We start from the raw sequence: 21,581 nt of genomic DNA, 5'->3' as shown, positions 1-21,581 counted from the left end.
ACCGCCTTCGTTCAATCTTCGCAGCAGTGTGCACAGTCGGAGCTTTTCTCCCTGCCTCCTTGGCCAGCAAGGAATTTTTAAAAAATGAATTTCTTTGAGTTGGCAGAGACGGGCATAGAGGCTGAGGGGGGAGCTTCCATCCACTGCTCACACAGGCCAGGAGCCAGCCCTGGACCCAGCAGCTTCAGCCCCTATCTGCCACAGGTGCGCACATTGGGGCCATCCCGCCCCTGTCCTCCCAGGGCCAGAGCAGGACGTGGGATCAGAAGTGCAGCATCCGACCCGAGCCGTGACCACCCGGTTTGGGCCGGCAGGGTTTTTTATTTTTTCCTTTTTCTTGTGGTCACAGATCAGTAGTTCTTAATTTTTCCCCCAGTGGGCTAGATCCTTTTGAAACTCTAAAGCAAGCAACAATCCCTTCCTAGTATTTCCGTAGGGGCTTCGGGCCTCCAGGCATTCCTGAAGCTTCCTATTTTAGAATGCTGAACTAGAGTTAACTCCCAGAGGGACGATTCCTTTGGAGGTCCTCAAAGCACTTTTTCCCAAGCAGTATTTGCACTCTGAAGCTTAGCTGAATTTTTTTTCTTTCCGCTTGGAAAACACGGAGAAAATGCAACACGCAGCAAGACACGGATTCACATATTCACTGCAAAAAGTGGCAGGGATTTGCTCAAGGGCAATGCCATGCACACAGGCCAGCTGGGACAATTGTGCACAGACCATTAACGGTAGAGTTTTCGTCTGGAAAAAATATGTCAACGCTTCCCTTTTATCCACCTGCCCGCATTTTGGTCCCCACCTCACTTCCACTGATGCTGCCCAGAGAAATTAAAGGCTAGTTTCAGCGAGTTTTCTGTGCTTCACCCAACCCAGTGTGCGCCCTAACTTCTCTCCGCCCATCCACGCGCCCGCGGCGTAGGACGGTGCTCAGAGCCACGGACGCCCCCGGGCCGCTCCAGCCGGGAGCTCGGACTCGGGGCGCGCTCTGCCGGCCCTGCCGCCCCGAAAACCCGGAGAGTGGATTCCCTCGCGTTCGCTCCCGGAAATTCGCCAGGTCGCCCGCCGCCGCTCCGATCGCGCCTGCGCAGACAGCGGCGCGCATGCTCAGTGGCGGTCCGGTGAAGGTTTCTGTTGCGGGGCCCGCGGGGCCGACTAGCGCAACCGGAACTAGCCGTCGCGGGGCCGGCCTCCCTCCTCTCCCGCGGCCTTGTCGTCGTCCCCGGGTCTCCCTCGTCCTTCTCTCCCGCTTCACCCCCTCCCCCGAAGCTCCGAAATAGCCGTCATGACCGCGACGGCATGGCCGCGGCTGTTGCTGTTGTCGCTCGTGCTGCTGGGGGCGGCCCCGGGCCCGCGTCGGGGCACCGCTTTCTACCTGCCCGGCCTGGCCCCAGTCAACTTCTGTGAGAACGATAAAAAGAGCGACGAGTGCAAGGTGGGCGAGGCCTCCGGCGGGTGGGGTGCCGGGGGTCCCCGAGTCGGAGCGAGGGGAAGGGGGCGTAGCAGTGGGTGGGGTCGGGCGGCCTGAGGGGCACCCGGGGTTGGAGGCTTTGGGGGCGGGGAGGGACGGGTTTTGGGGGGCTCGCCCGCCTGGCCCCCAGCCCCAGCTCCCTGGAGCGGCGCGCGCTGCTGAGCTTGGGTTTCCTGGGCCGGAGTGTGTCGGTGTGCGGGGCGCCCACGGAGGGCACGCCTGCTTGGCCGCTCCCGGCTAGTCGCAGCCCCCAAGTCACTTTTGACTTGTTCGCTTCCTGCTTCGCTGGACTTGGCTGCAAGGGCTGGTTGGTTATGAGGAATTGTCTTCAGGACTTTGGTCTTCACCACTGACACCCACAGCCATAAAAACTGCACGAAGGCAAGATTGCTGTAGTGGCGTTCAATATTTGTAAACCACCCCCCCACCCCAAACAAAGCTTGACTGGACAAGGATGTGAAAGATCGCATTGCTTACTCTGCCTGAGCAGGCGATGACAGAGACTGCTGTTTTGTTAGGATAGCTCTGGGAAGTAGGGGCCGCTCAGGACACGGACACCGGCTTTTTCTTCAGCTGCTGGTAGAAGGCTACGTTGAAGTAGTAAGCTTTTGGGCTCCTCGGTGAGGGAGTGACAGTAGGCAAACTGCAGTTAGATCCCGCGTTACTAAAACTTGCCCCTTGGCAAATGAGGGGCTCTTTGAAGCTATTAGAGGCTTTAACACTTCAGTAATGGCCTAGCAAGCGTTTACTGTCCATAAATGGGTTCATTTACTAAGTTGGAATTTTTTTTAAAGCTGGTGTTTATTTTATTGCCGCCAGCGTTACTGTGAGCTGTGAATTTTCAGATTACTTTAGAGAAGCTATTAAATGTTCATGGCGTTTTGCAGTTTCTGGTTAGGTTTGTCAGATGTCCGGAATGACATGTTGATGCAAATGTTTAGCAGCTTGCTTAGGTAGGCATGGCTGAGCATCTCTGAGGTGTGCTCAAGTGGACAGTGAACACTTTGGACTTAACTCACCCCAACGCGCAAGAAGTGCTTTCACACCTTTTTTTTTTTTTTAAGATTTATTTATTTTATTACGAAGTCAGATATACAGAGAGGAGGAGAGACAGAGAGGAAGATCTTCCGTCCGATGTTTCACCCCCAAAGTGACCTCAGTGACTGGTGCTGCACCAATCCGAAGCCAGGAACCAGAAACCTCTTCCAGGTCTCCCACACAGGTGCAGGGTCTCAAGGCCTTGGGCCGTCCTTGACTGCTTTCCCAGGCCACAAGCAGGGAGCTGGATGGGAAGCGGAGCTGCCGGGATTAGAACCAGCGCCCATATAGGATCCCGGGGCGTTCAAGGCGAGGACTTTAGCTGCTAGGCCACGCCTCTGGGCCCCTTTCACTCCTTTTTAAGGGATCCAGATGAAAGCCTGTGGGTGCTTCCAGCGGGAGCTAGCCTGGCAGCATGTTGGTTTTTCTGTGGAAAGTTCTAGTAAGGCTAGTATTTGATCTTGACTTTGTTTTTAAGGTTTATTTTTATTGAAAAGGCAGATTTTACAGAGACAGAAAAATCTATCCACTGGTTCACTCCAAATGACCACACTGGCCAGAGCTGAACTGGTCTGAAGCCAGGAGCCAGGAGGATCTTCTGGGTCTCCCATGCTAGTGCAGGATCTAAAGGACTCAGGCTGTCACTGCTTTCCCAGGTCACAAGCAGGGAGTTGGATGGGAAGTGGAGCACCTGGGACGTGAACTGGTGTCCACATGGGATGATGGCCCTTGCAGGTGGAGGATTAGCATGTTGAGCCACCGCGCTAGCCCATTTACATTTTCTTTTTAGCAGCAGTCATTAGTCCCTCGCAGATGAAAAAGATCGCATTGCTCAAAGTGAGGGGACGTAAGCGTATGAACAGATTAATGCATTCTGATGTATAAAAGATGCATGCACCCAGCGTGGTCTGAAATCAGAAGGGGGTATATCTGTGGGTCCGAGTGTTCAGGGAAAGCTACAGAGGGGCAGTGACATTTGAAATAAAATGCAGGAACTGAAGGGGTGACATTTATATATGCACTGCCAGATGCTTTTTCCCCCGAAAGTCCTTCCCAGTGGCTGCCGCTGCTTTTTGACTGATTGGTTTGAAAGAAATACTTCTAAAACTTGCCTCCCTCCTCAGAAGCATGTAATGCAGACACTGGGCCAGACGGAGGCCTGGAGCCAGACCCTGCGGGGCTTCCCATGTGGGCACCATCGGCCACTGCTGGTGTGTCCATGGAAAGTCCGGTGTGAGCTGAGCGGTAGCCTCAAAGGAGATTGGAGCATCCTGGGCAGTGGCTTAGCATGCTGCACCACAGCCCTCACCTCTAAATGGCTGTCACTTACTTCATTTGGGAGATGCATTTGGATTTTTCACTTTCGTAGGTGTTAGGATAAAGCAGGCCTGGTAGAACATATTTCTGAAGTGTTTTGGATTTTCCTGTTTGTTGCCAGTTACTTCCAGTTGAAACAGCTTTGGGAAGAGGAGGTTGGATGTGTTTTTAACACTGGTTTCCTACAGTTGACTAACTGGTATAGAGGGTTTGAAGTAAAGTTTAATATAATTTCTTGGCTTTAAAGGAGATGTTATAAATGATAGTAAGCAGTTACAGTTTTTATCACTAAAGTAGTATTAACAATGATTTGTTCCCATCAAGTCCATATTTCCATTATTATTATTATCATCATTATTTGAAAGGCAGAGGTACAGAGAGAGGGAGAAATAGAGAAATTGATGTGCTGGTATACTCCTCAAATGGCTGCAAGTGTTAGAGCTGGCCAGACCAAAGCTGGGAACCAGGAACTTCTCCCAGGTCCTGCACAGGGCTGCAGGGGCCTAAGCATTTGAGCCATCTTCACTGCTTTGCCAGGCTCATCAGCAGGGAGCTGGGCTGGAAGTGGAGCAGGCTTGCAGACCAGGATTGCTGATAGTCTTGTATGTATGTATTTTTCAGAAAAGCGGAAGAGACTTCTTTTAAAGTTTAGAAATGAGAGTTGTGAATGGGAGGTGATATTTCCAAAAGTCCCTGTTGGTTGGGAGGTGGGACTCGAGTTCAGTGAATTATGGCATCAGTTAGAAATAACCATGTTACATGATTTGCTTTGGAGAGTGGTTTGCATTTCTTAGAGGAAAAGTACATTGCTAATCATTGTGATATTACAGAAATGAGTGTAGAGACGAAGCAAGTGGCTCTTCCATGTGAGTGTAACCTATGAGCCATAGTTCTCTCAGGTCCTGTGCGGTCAGTCCATGTCCAGCGTTTAGCTCAGTATGTACTCCCAGAAACAACCAGAAAAACCCTGAGGATTGGATCATTTTGCTGCCTTCTTTTGAGTGATTTTTATGTTGAATTTACTGGTAGACAAAAGGAAGTTCAGTAAACAGAATTTTATTTATATTGCTCCAGCTCTGGTTTGTGACCTCAGCCTTCACACACACCGTGATTGCATTTCTGTGGCTTGTTTTTTTAACTTACTGTCATGGGCTGTGCATATATTTGAGTATTAACATAGTACACATTCTTATGATTTTATGGACCGTCTAGTATTTCACCCTGTGACTGTACTGTCTGGTTTACTTCTCTTATAAGACATTTTGGTTCCGAATTTTCTCTATTATAAGTAGCTTTGTTAGAATGTATTGATGAGAGGTTATTTGTATATTCACAAAGTAAAATTACACATCAAAGACAAGAAGCGGTGTTATACTTTAATACTGCAGATTTATTTCAAGAAGGATAGGTTTGAGTTACAGTGCCCTGAGCTGATGATGATTCCTGTGTCTCCACAATACATTAATTTTTAAAATATCAACTTAAAAGTTATATGTTGGTACCTCAAATATTTTTGCATTACCTTCATTACTATTGAGGTTTCTGTGTTCCCCCCTTCCTTCCCTTATTTTAGATTTGAAAGCATAATACAGGATTTGAGCTGTGAAATTTCTTTCTTGTAGAATTTGTTGTACTTTCTTAAAATCCTGAGACAGTATGGGACTGCAGTTAGAATAATAGCATGAGTAGAAGTGAGTAGGTCTCGGGCTCGGCAGCGTGGCCTAGTGGCTAAGGTCCTTGCCTTGATTCCATATGGCTGCTGGTTCTAATCCCAGCAGCTTCACTTCCTCTCTATCTCTCCTCTCAGTATATCTGACTTTGTAATAAAAATAAATCTTAAAAAAAAAAAAAAGAAGTGAGTAGATCTCCATAGGGTAAAATGCGTGGTGCTAATTTAGTCTGTAGAAGTTTTGACTATTCCGGTTAGCCACTGCGTGCAGCTTGGCTTGAAGTCATGCGGTGTTGAGTGGCATTCAGATGACTAATAGATGAAAATTAGTTAGCAGTTCATCTTCCCTGCTTGTAACTGTCAAGTCAGTATTGGCTTGTCAATCTGAATTCAGACCTAAAAACTATAAGCAGTAATAACATTCTGCTGTTTTACTGTGTGATGTGCAAATCATGTTTTTACGGGAAAGATTTAGGATTTTCCTTCCTATGCAAGAAGCAGCTACCAAATGTTAGTTTAATAACTTTTTGGTAAAAATGAAGCTCAGAGTCGTTGTAGCATTAACCTTGTCTAGGTAGTTAATTTTTAGAATTTTGCAAATTCTGTTACTTTGGAAGCAGGTACCTTTAAATATGAAATAGGTGAAATTTAAGAAAATAGTCCCGAATCTTGCTCTGAATAGATGTAAAATAAATGCATATAGTATACCTGTTTTAATTTGACCATAAGAGTAATGTGAAGATTTTGGTGGAAAAGATACAGTTTGTTTGTATGCGTACTTAAAGTTTCTCTGGAGTAGCATCATTGATTCTTGACCTTCTGGAAACTAATCAGTATGTAGGTGTTACAGATACTATTTCAAATATAAACTCAGGCGTTGCAAAAACACTTTTACCTTGATAAATACACATTCTAACAATTGTTCTTTCCTGCGAAAAAGTGCATGAAACTGAAAAAGTCTGCCTTTCATGCTCAGCTTTTGAATGAAATTATTTTAAAACTGTGATTGTTCATTGTGACAAACTGAGGGCCATCATCTAGAAAGCAAGTAAGGTCCATTGGACTAAGCTCCTACCTTTGCCTGTGGTCAGAGGGAGGCCCCTGCTGAAGGTGAGGTGGCCGTGCGGTCACACCTCACAGCCTAGGCAGGGATGAGCTCTGCTCCGGTGGCCGTCCTGCTGCTGTCCAGCCCCTTGCTTCCCAGGGCTGCCCTGCAGGCTTCTGTGACGGAGACCATTGCGGGTACTGTATAGGTACTCAGCAAAGGCATTCTCTGTTGTCATTAGCTAATCCTCCTCCTGTAGCACTGGCATCCCATAGGGATGCTGCTGGTTCCTATCCTGGCTGCTTTGTTGCTGTTTCAGCTTCCCGCTCATAACCTGGGAGAGCAACAGAAGATGGCCAAGTCCCTAGGTACCTGCACCCACACAGGACGCCTGGAGGACGCTCCTGGCTCCCAAGTTTGGAGCAGTCCAGCTGTGACCATTGTAGTCATTTAGGGAGTGAATCAATCTATGGAATATCTGTCTCTCCTCTGTAAAATCTGCTTTCACATAAAAGCTGATATTTAAAGAAAATTTAAGCATCGATGAGAGAGGCTTTGGAGGGAATTTGTGACGCTGGTTTCTTTGCTTCTCTCATTCTCACCTTTCAAGTCTATTTATTGCCCTTGCTAAAATAATCCTGAAGCGAACAGTTTGTGTGTGCGGATATGTAGGACCTTAACGTTCGTACATGCTGTGCTTCCTAGACAGGGATCCAAGTCTCAGTAAGATATGGGAGCTGTGTTCAGCACACCTAGAGCACATAGGGAGACTATGATGTGGACACCTGCAGCCTGCCTGCCTCCCCAGCTGCTCCTTATCACCTTGGAAAGCTCCTGGATATTTAGGAGACCAGCTTCTGGGTATTCCTGCTCAGGTAACTCAGCTCCTGCACGTCCATTTGAGTTCCGGCATTCCAGTTGGGTTTTTTTTTTTGGTTGTGTCCGAGTTTATGTTCTTTCAGATTTTTCCCACTGCGGACATCTGAAAGAAAAAGTGTTTGGAGTTTGTAAAGCTTCCCATTTCAAAGGCTGTGCTTCGTGTCATTGCTTCGATTCCTGTACACAGCCACAATTCTTCCCTGAGATCTTTCTCCCTTGAAATCCATTGGTGGACGTGGAGGGGGTGGATGTGATGGAGGTCAGCACGGTCAGGCAGAGGGTGCAGCTCACGTACCTCTGAGTCATTAGACCATAGATGTGACCACAACTGGGATCAGATGAGGAAAGGGCCGATTCAGACTAGAAATTACATGCAGTTCAGAGAAGGATTTGGGAGGGAGATCCTAGAACCTGAAATCACATAAAACCACATAACACCTTTAGTACAGAATGATAGTCTTACTTTGACTACATGATTCAGGATTCTGCAACTTCCTTAAAATGTTTAATGTTCTTGAAATATTCTGTTTTTAATAGCCCAGGTGGGAGCAGTTTAAAAGCAGGAATGTGCAGGTGGCTTGCACCAAGGAGTAATAGGCTAAGCCTCCACAAGAGATGACAGCATTCCATATAGGCACCAGTCCCAGTCCCAGCTGCTCCACTACTGATCCACCTCCCTGGTTATGGCTTGGGAAAGCAACAGAGGATGGCCCAAGGCCTTCGGCTCTCGCACCTGTGAAAAGACTCAGAAAAAGCTCCTGGCTTTGGGTTAGCTTGGCTCTGGCTGTTGGCCATTTGAGATGTGAACCAGCAGATGGGAGAGCCATCACTTTCTCTCTCTTGCTGTCTGTCTCCTCTGTAACTCTGCTTTTTAAATAAAAATAAAATGAATCTTTAAATAAAACAGGAATGTGAAGTAACCAACTTTTAAGGCTCTTCCTAATGCTGTCAGTGATAATTTATAGTTGGCTGTCTCTGCTTAGGGCAAATTTCCAAAGGGATTTGGTTGGGGAATAAAGACCTGTAGAGAGGAAAACGCCCTTGAGATAAATCAGATATCACCATGTTCTAGCACAAGTTGCTTTCATGGTAAGAAAACTAAATCAGGTTAGCATTACTGTGCAGTGGGACCCCATATTGGAGTGCCTAGGATTGAATCCGGCCTTGGCTTCAGATCCAGCTCCCTGCCATTCATGTGGGAGACTAGGAGGGAGTTTCTGGCTCCTGGCTTCTGCCTTGCCCAGACTTGGCTGTTTTGGGCACTTAGAGAGTGAACCAGTAGGTGGAAAATCTGTCACTCCCGCTCTGTTTCAAACATAAAGAGATTGAAACAAAACTAATACACTAAATCCCAATGACACAGTAACCCACTCTCTACCCCCTGAACGTACAAATAACTTGGTCACTTTTTCCTTTCATGAATTGTATGCCTTGTCTCCATCAGCACTGTTAACTTCTCTGAAGACAAGCTTTCATGATTTTGTGTTACAATATCACTCATAACGCCTACTGTAGGGCATTATGAGTATTGAGTGTGTGTGTGTTGACTCAAGTTTCTCATCATTCAGAATTTGTTATGAATTGCATTGATTTTCACCTGTTGCAGTTTCCACTTTCTCCTCTTTAATCAGTTGATTTTGAATTCATTCTTCTAAAACATCTTTTCACCCTAAAATTTAGTCTTTTTCTAAGTTATATAGAAGAATTTTCAAAATAAAGAAAATGTGGAAAGAATGGTGCCTGATGGTCAGCTTTACCACAGTGTCTTGTTCACGTTTTTCCATGTTTTATTTCTCTGAGCCTTTATATTTTTTTAAAGATTTTTTTTTTATTATTATTATTGGAAAGCCAGATATACAGAGAGGAGGAGAGACAGAGAGGAAGATCTTCCGTCCAATGATTCACTCCCCAAGTGAGCCGCACTGGGCCGGTGCGCGCCAATCCGAAGCCGGGAACCAGGAACCTCTTCGGGTCTCCCACGCGGGTGCAGGGTCCGAAAGCCTTGGGCCGTCCTCGACTGCTTTCCCAGGCCACAAGCAGGGAGCTGGATGGGAAGCGGAGCTGCCGGGATTAGAACCGGTGCCCATATGGGATCCCGGTGCGTTAAAGGCGAGGACCTTAGCCGCTAGGCCACGCCGCCGGGCCCTCCTTTATATTTTTTAAAGATGAATGTTGTGATGTCTGTACTTTGACTTGGTTGAGCTTCAAGCCTTTTATTAATCCACATCATCTCTGGCAGTCTCATTTCCCTTCTAGTTTTCGGTTTTGTCTTGTTTATTATTATTATTATTTTAATTTGAAAGAGTTACTGAGTGGGAGGGAGAAATCTTCCATCTGCTAGTTCACTCACCAGATGGGTTCAGTGATCAGCACCGTGATTAAGTGGAAGCTGGGAGTGAGGAGCCTCTGGGTTCCCTACGTGGATGTAGGAATCAAGCAGGTAGGCCAGCTTCTGCTGCTTTGCCAAGGCCATTAACAGGGAACTGCATTGGCAATGGAGCAGCCAGGACACAGCAGCTACCCACATGGGATGCTGGTATCGCAGCTAGTGGCTTTACGCACTGTGCCACAGCGCCGCCTTCCCCCCTGGTTTTTAGTGTTTGTTTCACTGCCATATTAGGAGGAGCTGACAGAAAATTCACATTATCTTTTTATTCTGCTCTTCCACAAACTTGATATTCCCTCAGACTTTGAAATTTCTTGTCTTGCTAGAATGGTTAATATTTAAACTCATTGCAAATGTTGCATCCTTATAAATAAATTGTAAATGGATCTGATTCCTACTGAGAATGTTTTTACCTTTAAGTTACTTCAGATAACCTTAACGTTTTAGATGAAATTCTAATTCTTAAATTTTCAGGCTCTCACAACTTAAGAAAGATTGAGTGAAAGTGACACAAAAATAACCTAGATGAGTGGAATATTTAGTGTGCTTGATTAAGTCACTGAACAACAGAAATTGATTCAAATTAATTGTGAATCAAAGATCAGTTCACTTTCTTGTAAAAGTAAGCTTGGAAGGTTATCAGGAGACACAAAAAAGAAATTTAAGTGAGGAATAAAAACAGGAAAAATGAAGGTACACTGTTTTATATCTATAGTCCAGTTTTTAGAATTCAATTTATATATATTTTTGGATGGTGTTCACATAGTTGTGAGGGACAGACGCCTGTGTAGGCCACTGGCTACAGTGGGGAACAGATGTGTTCTGGTTTCCTTGTCTGAGTAGCCTGAGTGATCTCCAGCTGCTCAGGTGGTTCTGAGCTTGCTTGTTGTCTTTCCTTCCCTGGACTAACAGCCACGGTGAGTCATGAATGAACAGACACGGTAACTCAGAAGACTTCCTGCTACTGTGTTAGTGTGCTGTGCTACCCCACTGGGCTTCCCACCAAGGGAGGGCCTCTTACAGAAAGCGCGAAGGTCACCCGTGTGCTGCCGTCTGTGCAGGCTCAGGACTGGCCCTGGGATTTCAGGGAGCACAGAGCAGCATTCATATTGCCGTGTGCCAACTTCTGCACATGTGTGGACTTTGCTCAGTCTCACATTCTTTTTTTTAATCTTTTTTTTTTAAGATTTCATTTATTTTCATTGGAAAGTCATATGTACGGAGAGGAGGAGAGATAAAGAAGATCTTCATCCATTATCCCCAAGTGGCTGTAACAGCCGGAGCTAAGCCAATCCAAAGCTAGGCGTCAAAAGCTGCTTCCAGATCTCCCACGTGAATGCAGGGTCCTAAGGCCTTGGGCCGTCTTCCACTGCTTTCCCAGGCCACAGACAGGGAGTTTGACGGGAAGTGGGGCTGCTGGGATTAGAACCATCGCCTATATGGGATCCCGGCAGGTGCAGGGCAAGGACTTTACCCACTAGGCTACTACACCAGGCCCTCAGTCTCACATTCTAAGCTACTACCTGCCAGGAGCACGTGAGAGCTGCTGAGCGACAGACCCTCCAAACTGAAATCATCATCTTTATTTCTGTGCTCTCTCTTCTTCCTTTTTTTTTTTAACTTTGTAAATTTTTATTTAGATGGTGTTTACATAGTTGATCAGAGTGGGAAGGACCAGGGTTAGGGGAAAATGGATGTGATCACTGTTTCCAAATTTTGTATTTCTTCCTCCTGTATCTGGAAGAGATACAGCAGAACATAAGGGGAGAAGCCATACCCAGCCTCCTCATCGCTCCAGTATCTAGTGATAGGGAATGGCCACCCGGTATCAGCCTAGGGTCCCCAGTATGGCACATGCTCTGAGAGTTCTGCCCAAGTAGTTTCAGTAGTTTTGAGATGCTGTTGGCCTCAATGATCCAGTGGTGTAGAACCCCTTCCAGTGTCCATGGGTTGACATAGTTGAACGTACAGTCTCCATTCGCCCAGATATTTACTGTCGTCATTTGCGGTAGTTGTCCAGTTTGATCTGTCCTCCTTCCTCTGCTATGGTACCAGATGTCCTCTGCAGGTCCCAGTGGGCTGCCATATCTTCTGGGCCAGATGTCCACTGCTCTTTTCCACTGAGGAGACCTAACTCTGACACATGAACTCCACAGTCAGATCACCAATCCTGAATGTCAGACCCCAGGCCCCTGAATGACCCTACCTGTGCCATTGCCAGACTCCTGCAAGCCCACAAATCACATCTCCACAGTGAGCCCCCTCACTGCCATTGGCACCCTGGGCCACTTGACCAGAGCCCCTGCCTGGCCCCCCACTCCTGGAGCTTACAGACCCAGCAACTACTGCATAGGTGGGCCCAAAGACCTGGGACAAGGCGACCCAAGCCCTGTTGAGCCCCTACCTTTTCTGTGTTCTCCCTTGCTCTCTCTCTGTTTTTTTTTTTTGTTTGTTTGTTTGTTTAAGACTTTTTAATTTATATTTATTGGAAAGGAAGATATACAGAGAGGAGTAGAGACAGAAAGGAAGATCTTCCATCCATAGATTCACTCCCCAAGTGGCTGCAATGGCCAGAGCTCAGCCGATCCGAAGCCAGGAGTCAGGAGCTTCCTCCAGGTCTCCCACACTGGTGCAGGGTCCCAAGGCCTTGGCTGTCCTCAGGTGCTTTCCCAACCACAAGCAGGGAGCTAATGGGAAGTGGGGCCCCCAGGACATGAACCGTTGCCCATTTGGGATCCTGGTGCATGCAAGGCGAGGAAATGTGTTTATGATTACACAGTGAGTGTCAGCATGAAGTGTTAAGCCTGAGCACCTGGCTCTTCATACAGGTTCCTCATCATTCTGTACTAAACCAAGGTATGTGCCTCATTGCAGCAGGAAGGACTTAACTTAGGAATTTCAGAACTCAGAAACACAAAGCAGTGAAACTTAGTATCTGTATTCCTTCCTTCCTAGGAAGAAATCTCAAGATATGAATGAAGTTAGCTTCTCAGTCTTCATGAAGATTTGTTAAGAAGATAGATGGTTTGAATTCTCGTGTATCTTTCATAGCAGCGCTGCCCCTTCTAATTAATGAACATTACTTTGGCAGAGTAAGCTGTCATCTGGGAATTTAGTCTTCACAGCAGTTACTTGTATTTGTTAGCTATTGAAGCAAGCTCTGCTGTTACAGTGTCATGTCTTTGGACCAATGGTACAATGTGGGTACAATGTGGAATATTGTACACAGGGGGCCACAGTTAAATGTTTTGTGTTGGACTCAGTGTTGTCATTGATATTACATTTGAGCAAAATTGTAACATTCTTATATGTATTTTTCAGTACTTCAAGTGGGGTCTCCCTTATCTGAAGTGCTGGGAACCCAAAGTGTTTCAGATTTTAGAATATTTGCATATAACATAACATAATGACATCTTGAGGTTGGAACCCAAATCTGATTATAGATTCTTTGTTTCATGTATACCTTATGTACATGATATAAAGATAATTTGTGTAGTATTTTAAGTAATTTTGTATGTTTTGACTCTGACCCATCCATCATATTAGGTAAAAATGTTGAAGATATTGAAATTTTGGATTAGAGATGCTCACTTTGTGTGTGAAAATGCTCAGTGTGTCTCCCATTATGTTTCATGAACATGGGATGAACATTTTAGTGGATAAGCACTATGGTTTAGCTTTTCTGTGTTTTAAATATCTATTATTATTATTATTATTATTGATGTTTGTTACAAAGGTTGGTTGGGCGATTGGGAAATGTGAGTGAGGAAAATGTTTTCTCTTTGTCAGACTGTGTTAGTGCTAGGGGAGGAAGGTGGTCATCTTTTGATGTCGTCCCAGGAACTCTGATGGGGACAGGGAGAATGTCCTGGGGGTGTTACTCAAGTGGTTGGCAGGTGAGATTGATGTACAGTGGAGGAATTGTGACTTCTAACTGTGCCCCTGAGCTTGCTGCTTAGTTATCCTGATTCTGACTATCACGTATTGGGTCCTTCCCTCTGGCAGGAGACTTTCCATTCAGGGACTGTAACTATGTCCTCCACACCATCTTGATTGCTCTGAAAGATTGTTGGCTTTGTTGTATAAGAGATGACACTTTAGTTGTGGGCCATCGTGTATAGTACCCTAAGCCTCCTCCACCTGTGATGGCACATCCCATATGGGCACTAGCTCATGTACCAGTTGCTCCACTTTCATCCGGCTCCCTATTTGTAGCCTGGGAAAGCAGTAGAGGATGGACCAAAACCTTGGGACCCTGCACCTGCCTGGGAGACCCAGAAGAAACGCCTGGTTCTGGATCACCTTGGCTGCAGCCATTGCAGGCGTTTGGGAAGTGAACCAGAGGGTGGAAGGTTCAACAAACCTCCCCCACTCACTTTCTGTCTCCCTGCCCCCCCCCCAACTCTGCTTTTCACCAAATAAGTAAAAATGAGGTGACGCATTCCATCTGTCTTCATATAGGTTCTCCATTGTTCTTAAATTCTAAAGCCCATTGGCCATCTGTGTCCACTTTGGAACATCCACAAATGTAGGTGGTGGCCATAGAACTTGACCTGAAGTGTTGTTGTACTTGCTTTCCTTTCCACCCTTTAAAGAGGTACTGAGGTCTCCTGCCTTTCCTGTGCATCTGGGTGTGTTCTTCTGCCTGTGCTAGAGTCAGCCAGAGAATGCCTCCTCTTGCAACATGTGCTCTGTGGTCAGACCACGGATCTATAACATGCTCCCTGAGATTGGGTAACAGGTACAGCAGCGTAGTTGGAGAGACCCTCTAGGAAGCACCACAGAGCTTCCACTCAGACCTGCTCTCCTGTGCACTGGCAGGTGTGGCAGCCTATTCAGGGAGACCGAGTTTGTATTTTAAAATCAGATATGTAATACTTTGTGATTGCTAACTCATTTAATCTTTGTATTTCTATAAAGTAGGTACTGTTATTTCCGTTTGTAGAAAAACTGAAGTACCCATGAATATACTGACATAAAATAAGTTGACCAAAGTCACACTGTTAGTAAATGCTGGCTTACTGGGGTTAGACTGCAGATGAACTGGCATGAGCCCGTGCTCTTGCATGCTGAGGCTTGCTGTTTTTCCAGTGGCATTGTAGTCCTAGTTTGTTTTAATTGTACGTCAGATGTCTCCTCTGTTAGCAAATGGTGAGGACGGTAACAGCACTGATAAGATCAGAATGACAGGCTTTCTGCCATTTCAGGTGGTCTCCCGGGCAGGCAGGAGGCAGCCGTAGCAACCTAGACTCGGCTTCTTTAGCTCCAAAAATACTTCAGGGCAAAACCGACTTGCTGCTTTGTTTAGCTCTTGAGTTCCACCATGAATAGCGTGAGCTCTCTCTCTCTCTCTGTTTTTTTTTTTTTTTTTTTTTTTTTTTGAAGATTTATTTATTTGCAAAGTCAGATATACAAAGAAGAGGAGAGACAGAGAGGAAGATCTTCTGTCTGATGATTCATTCCCAAGTGACTGCATCAGCCGGTGCTGAGCTGATCTGAAGCCAGGAGCCAGAAACCTCTTCCAGGTCTCCCACATGGGTGCAGGGTCACAAGGCTTTGGGCCATCCTCGACTGCTTTCCCAGGTCACAAGCAGGGAGCTGGATGGGAAGTGGGGCTTCCGGGAATTGGACCAGCGCCCATATGGGATCCCAGTGCATGTTCAAGGCGAGGACCTACACTATGCCACCACGCCAGGCCCAGCAGTGAGCTCTAGAGGATGGATGAGTTTTGTCTGTGGAACTTCTACACCTGGAAAGGAAGTAGTTGTTTTAATTGTACTGTATTTCCTGGGAGGTCAGTGACAGCTTTTACCCTCTCTGCCATTGCTGGATTTTCCTTTCTCTTGGTAGATATATTCCCTCTTGCTGCTGTGTGTAGTTGATTCTCAGTGGATCAAAACTCCTTTGAAGCTAGACCAAGGGCTTGTTGTCCATCTTCTGTCGGCTTGAGAGTACATGTGTGTGGGATAGTATCTACCATAACATCCTAGAAATTCCTTAAATGTAGCAGCCTTTCTTGGTTTGCTATGGGAGAATTTAAATTTAAAAATATGTATACACACACACACATGTTTTCATACTGCACAATGAAATAATGACTTTGGAAACAAAATTTTTCAAAAACACATAGAGTTAGGCATCTCCCTAGTGTTTAGGATGCTGACTGAAGTCCACAGTGCTTGTCTCAGTGCCTGGACTCAAGTCCCTGCTCTGCTCCCAGGTCCAGCTGCCTGCTAAACCAACTTCAGGAGGCACCAGGCGCTGACTCACAGAGTCTCGTCCTTGTCCCAATGGGGGAGACTGGGTTGAGTTCCCAGTTGCAAACTGCTTGCTGTGGCCTGGGTGACCGAGTCCTGGCCAGCTGTTGTGAGCATCTGGGGAGTGAACCAGTGGAAGGGACCTCATTTGGTGTTTCTGTTTCTGCATCTCAAAAAAGAAAAGACAATGAAAGCTGATATTAAATGTAATGAATGCTTTTAGCTAAAATATCTCAACTTTTTAAAAGAAAATTCAGGGGGTTAAACATTTTTAAGGGGCTGGTGTGGTGGCTCAACAAACTAATCCTCTACTGGCAATGCCAGCATTCCCTATGGGTGTCAGTTCTAGTCCTGGCGGCCCCGCTTCTCCTCCAGCTCCCTGCTTATGGTCTGTGACAGCAGAGGAGGAAGGAGCAGGCGCTTGAGCCCTGAGCCCATGTGGGAGACAGAAGAGGCTCCTGGCTCCCAGGTTTACATCAGCTCAGCTCAGCTATTTTGGTCATTTGGGACGTGAACCAGCGGATGAAAAATCTCCATTTCTCTCGTCTGTCTTATAAATCTGCCTTTCAAATAAAAATAGCTAAATCTTTAAAACTTTTTTTTGAATATTGGGGGCACTTACAATGCTGAAAGTTGTGGTTTATTTTAAATACATACGAATCATTGAGTAAGTTTATAAGACATTTAAAATAGGTTGCATGTTGGAAAATCTCACGTTCCGAACACAAGTTCTTCAGTTCTGAGCATGACTTAAGGCTTTTTCTCTGGTTGCTTTTATTCTGATGATGTGTTTCTTCATTTTCAGGCTGAAATAGAACTGTTTGTGAACAGACTCGACTCAGTGGAATCTGTTCTCCCCTATGAATACACAGCGTAAGTTCTCAGCTTCTTTCAGTAAGGATTTTGTGACTCATCTGAACTTTGAACACGTAGAATTTTGCTTTCTCCATGGCTGTGGATGAATGTGTGTGTTGTTAAAGTGTGTGACGTGAGAACATGTTTGGTGGTGCGCTCTGCGGCCAGGGGAGCATTCCATGTGATATTCATTTTCTTTTGCTTTGAAGCACCACCTGCAATAGTTTCTTTACTTTTTTATCTGAATAAAAAGATATTTTCTTAAAATGTTCTAATTATGAAAAATCATGCATTTTAAAAATTTTTTAAAGATTTATTTATTTTTATTGCAAAGTCAGATATACAGAGAGGAGAAGAGACAGAGAGGAAGATCTTCCGTCCGATGATTCACTCCCCAAGTGGCTGCAACGGCAGATCGACAGACAGGTCTCCGACATGGGTGCAGGGTCCCAAGGCCTTGGGCCGTCTTCCACTGCTTTCCCAGGCCACAAGCAGGGAGCTGGATGGGAAGCGGGGCCACCGGGATTAGAACTGGTGACCATATAGGATCCCGGTGCTGCTAGGCCTACGCACTGGGCCCTAAATCAATCCTTTTAAAGAAAAGTTCTTTATGTCCCACATGATTGGTCTCCAGAAATGATTTTAATGTCTACTTTTGCACATTCTTTCTTTGAATATTCTTGTTTGTATAACTATTTGTGCATTTTTGCTTGGAACAAAAGTAGGCTCATGTTGTTATTTGATGTGTATCTTGTTTTTCTCATGGAATGTATTGTGGTTATCTTTCCATGTTGGGTATTTAATCACTTTGTTCTTTGTAGCAGCTGGTCTTTATTCCATTGTAGAGTTCTCTTGTGCTGTGTAGTTTGCTAATTCTGAATAATATTCTGTTATTTCCAGTTTTTAGTGTTATGAAACATGCTGCATGTATATCTAGTGTCATTTGATGAGTGAGTTAATATTGTAAATCAATTTCTGCACTTTTTAAAGATTTTAAAGCAATGTTTTTGCTGTAAAGTGTTACATATAAAAATAATGCTATCCCCTAAGAATTCATAATTCTAAATAGATATGAAAGCACTAAATTGAATGAATGTACCATATTTGTATAACTTAGAGACAGTGTACTTTTTTTTGTTTTGTTTTATTTTGTTTTGTTTTAAGATTTTTTAATTGGAAAGGCAGATATACAGAGGAGGAGGAAAATCTGTCTGTTGATTTACTCCCCAAGCGGCTGCAATGGTTGAAGCTGCTCTGATCTGAAGGCAGGAGCCCAGAGTCTCTTCTGGGTCTCTCACAGGGATACATGGTCCCAAGGTTTTGGTCTGTCCTTGACTGCTTTCCCAGGCCACAAGCAGAGAGCTGGATGGGAAGCAGGGCAACCAGGATTAGAACCAGCATCCACATGGGATCCCAGTGCATGCAAGGCGAGGACTTCAGCCAGTAGGCTACCTCTCCTGGCCCTAATTTTTATTCTGTTAGTAAACAAGCTCTACTTAAATCTTGGTGGATAGTCTTAGAAAAGTGAGTCTGGGAGACACAGAGTCTTCTATTGGAGCCTGCCCGGCTTCGGTCTTTGCCCACAGGAGACTGCCATTCCTCTTCAGGATCTCACCACTGTGTTGCCATTTCAGTACTGGTCTCAGACGAGCCTCATATCATTCCTAGTTGAACACAGAACTGCTTTTCATATTCTGTGGCAAGGCTAAATTAATCTGTAATGTTTAAACAAAAGTGCATTAAAGTTAGTTAACAATACAAGGGAATCAGAACGCAGAGAGAATCTTACATGTGCCTGGATAGGTGTTCCAGAACTGTGTCCTCAGAGGGTTTAGCTAGCCAGTGTACTTCTCACACTGGGGTGTGCTGGCTATCATATTGGGATGAGGCAGAATCCCAATAAATACAACCAATCTTCCTGAAATGTCAATTTTAAGGAAAGATGAAGTATGGAAAGTTATAAGAACAGGAGTTAAGCATGAAGATTCCCTCAACAATAAGGATATAGATAATTTTATGATTGGAATGAATAAAGCCAATTATAAAAATGTCAGTTTTTAAAGTCTTGTACATAATAAAAAGGTATTGGACTCCTGGTATTCTAGAGTACAGTTTTCAGGGGGTACTTTGTTTGGGGGAGGTGTTGTAATTGGAACTTGATAGGGAATGTCTTCATCTGCCAGAGCTGTCAGGAAAACCTGCTCTGGGGTTGTTAGGGTGTTTGCCTTTGCCTTGTTCCCTTTTGAGTTTATGTAACAATTGAAATACTCTTATCCCAGGTTTGACTTTTGCCAAGCATCTGAAGGAAAACGCCCATCTGAAAATCTTGGTCAAGTGTTGTTCGGGGAAAGAATTGAACCTTCACCATACAAGGTCTGTATTTTTTTTTTTTTAACAGAAGTTAGCTAGTTACGGTACTCTTGTTTTCTGAGTGAAAGCTGATACAAATTTAACCCTTTGGGCAAAAGAGGAACTCATTGTCCTTTTGTACTCAGGAATATTTTTTTAATGACAGTTTAGAAAGATTCTTGTGCTCACAATATATCATTGATAACACTATTGTAATGAACATTAATGCAACTCATTTTACACAATGAAATGATCATCTGAGGGCTGTACGTCTGGCCACCCAACGGGTGCTTGGCATGAGAAGTGATCTCAGGGGCTGTGTGTATGTCCTCCTCTGCAACAGGATCTGTTGATGTCTCTTTTGGCAGGTGTGACGCTACCGGTGTTCCCCAGCAGGTTTCAGGAAGCCAGCCCTTCTAGTTTGACCAATAGAAGTATTTGGAACATCTCTGCTGTATTTTTAGAGTATCAAAAGTATTCTCTTTGATATTTATACTTCATTACCTCCTAGAATCACTTCTAAATCTATTACCCATAAAGCCTGTTTTCATTGCACCTAGGATAGACTCTAGTTCATTTTGTATCTGTTCTCCTGCTGCACCAAAAGCAATCTTTTTTTAAGAAAAAGTGCTGGGGGCCTGGCCCGATAGCCTAGTGGAAAGAAAAGAAAGAAAGAATGCTGGGATTTATACAACAGTGTATCATCATATCTAGATGAAGTGGTGTGGAAGAGTAGAAAATGAAAAGGTGAATCTCTTTCCTTCAGTTTCTTTGGACTTGGCTTGTTTATGTGTGAGCACTTTTTTCTGCACTTTATATTTTTCCCTTAACTCTGTCCCTTGAGCATCTTTTCAGAAAATTCAGCTTACTAGCTGTAATTTGACTCCAGGTTTTACTCCCTGGCCATTGGTTGTCTTTCCTGACTTCTAGTCCTTTCTGCTTGTGGCTTAGACTTCACCTTCAGCACCTTCCCTACTTTCTCATTCAGGTTCTTCCCCCACCCCGTCTCCTTTGGCATTTACTGCAGGAGCATGTGCCTGGAAGACACTCATGCCTGGGTTGGTCCCACTGGTGCTGTCTTCCCCACACCTGGACCGGGGGGAAAAGGCTTATTATTGTACAAAATTCATTTTCTACCCTTAAAATATCAGCAGTTTTTAAAAAAATGTTTATTTGTTTTTATTGGAAAGACGGATATACAGAGAGGAGGAGAGACAGCGAGGAAGATCTTCCGTCTGATGGTTCACTCCCCAAGTGAGCACAGTGGCCGGTCGTGCACTGATCTGAAGCCAGGAGCCAGGAGCTCCTCCGGGTCTCCCACGCGGGTGCAGAATTCCAAGGCTTTGGGCCGTCCTTGACTGTCTTTCCAGGCCATAGGCAGGGAGCTGGATGGGAAGCAGGGCCGCCAGGACTAGAACCAGTGACCACATGGGATCTTGGCACGTTCAAGGCAAGGAACTTCACCACCACGCTACGTGCCAGGCCCAGCAGTTTTAACCAGTTATCAGAGACGGTGGCTGTGGCAGTCCAGTGGGATGAAGTCACTGAGAGGACGGAGCTTGGCAAGGGCCGACTGCATTAGCAGGCTATGCACAGGTGATCCTGTGAAAGTCACTGTGTTCTTTTTATAGCAGAGGGTCGTTTCCAGGCTTATTTGTTTAATGGTTATAAGCAGCTGCAGTATTCCAGTGGTGTCTCAGCCCTGTCTTTATATTTCTGTGTGCCTTGGGCTTGAGAAGATGGAGGGAAGGGCATTGTTAGTGCCCTCACTGAATGTGAAAAACAGTGGGAGTCCTTTAGCACTGCGCCAAAGGTCCCTAACACACAGCAGTGAACACAGGGGAGGCCAGCACAAGGTTCAGATTGACGGTGAGGATTTGGGTTGGAGGTTCAGATGCTTGCCTTCCCCAGTGGGACCTTCCTGCCAGTGCAGACTCCTGGCAGTGGTGGCTCAGGTATCTGGGTCACTGCCATCACATGGGAGAACAGCATTACCTTTCTGGCTCCTACCACACTTCACCGCATTTCAAGTCTGACTACTCTGAGGCGTTTGTTTACGCTATTAACACACTTGTTGAATACCTTCCATGTACTGGATCCTGTGATGCACATGGGATACAGTAGTGCTCAAGACCAACATCTGCCCTTGTGGGTCTTCTCTTCTGACGGCAGAAAGGAACAAATACAGTAATAAAGCGGTTGGTTAGTTCTGATAGAAGAGCTTTTGAAAACGAATAGGGCATGGGATGAGGGAATTAGCTTGCTTGCTTTATTTATTTGTTTGTTTGTTTTGGATGTTCTGTCTTTTGAGAAAGAAA

The 21,581-nt window shown here is 45.3% G+C and overlaps 1 protein-coding gene across 1 annotated transcript in view; it reads left to right on the top strand.

Moving 5' to 3' along the window:
• Positions 1-1,102: 1,102 nt before the first annotated feature.
• TM9SF2 (transmembrane 9 superfamily member 2) overlaps positions 1,103-21,581 on the top strand; it is a 59,923-nt gene continuing 39,444 nt past the window's right edge. Inside the window, exons 1-3 of the mRNA XM_058670511.1 lie at positions 1,103-1,432; positions 16,865-16,932; positions 19,194-19,287. Of these exons, the coding sequence (XP_058526494.1) occupies positions 1,283-1,432; positions 16,865-16,932; positions 19,194-19,287 (312 nt within the window). The 5' untranslated portion in view covers positions 1,103-1,282. The remainder of the gene's footprint in view (positions 1,433-16,864; positions 16,933-19,193; positions 19,288-21,581) is intronic.

The sequence above is a fragment of the Ochotona princeps genome, chromosome 12 (assembly GCF_030435755.1).
Source record: "Ochotona princeps isolate mOchPri1 chromosome 12, mOchPri1.hap1, whole genome shotgun sequence".
Lineage (NCBI taxonomy): Eukaryota > Metazoa > Chordata > Mammalia > Lagomorpha > Ochotonidae > Ochotona > Ochotona princeps.
The sequence above is the reverse complement of the archived record's forward strand: the minus strand, read 5'-3'. Positions and strand labels throughout refer to the sequence as shown.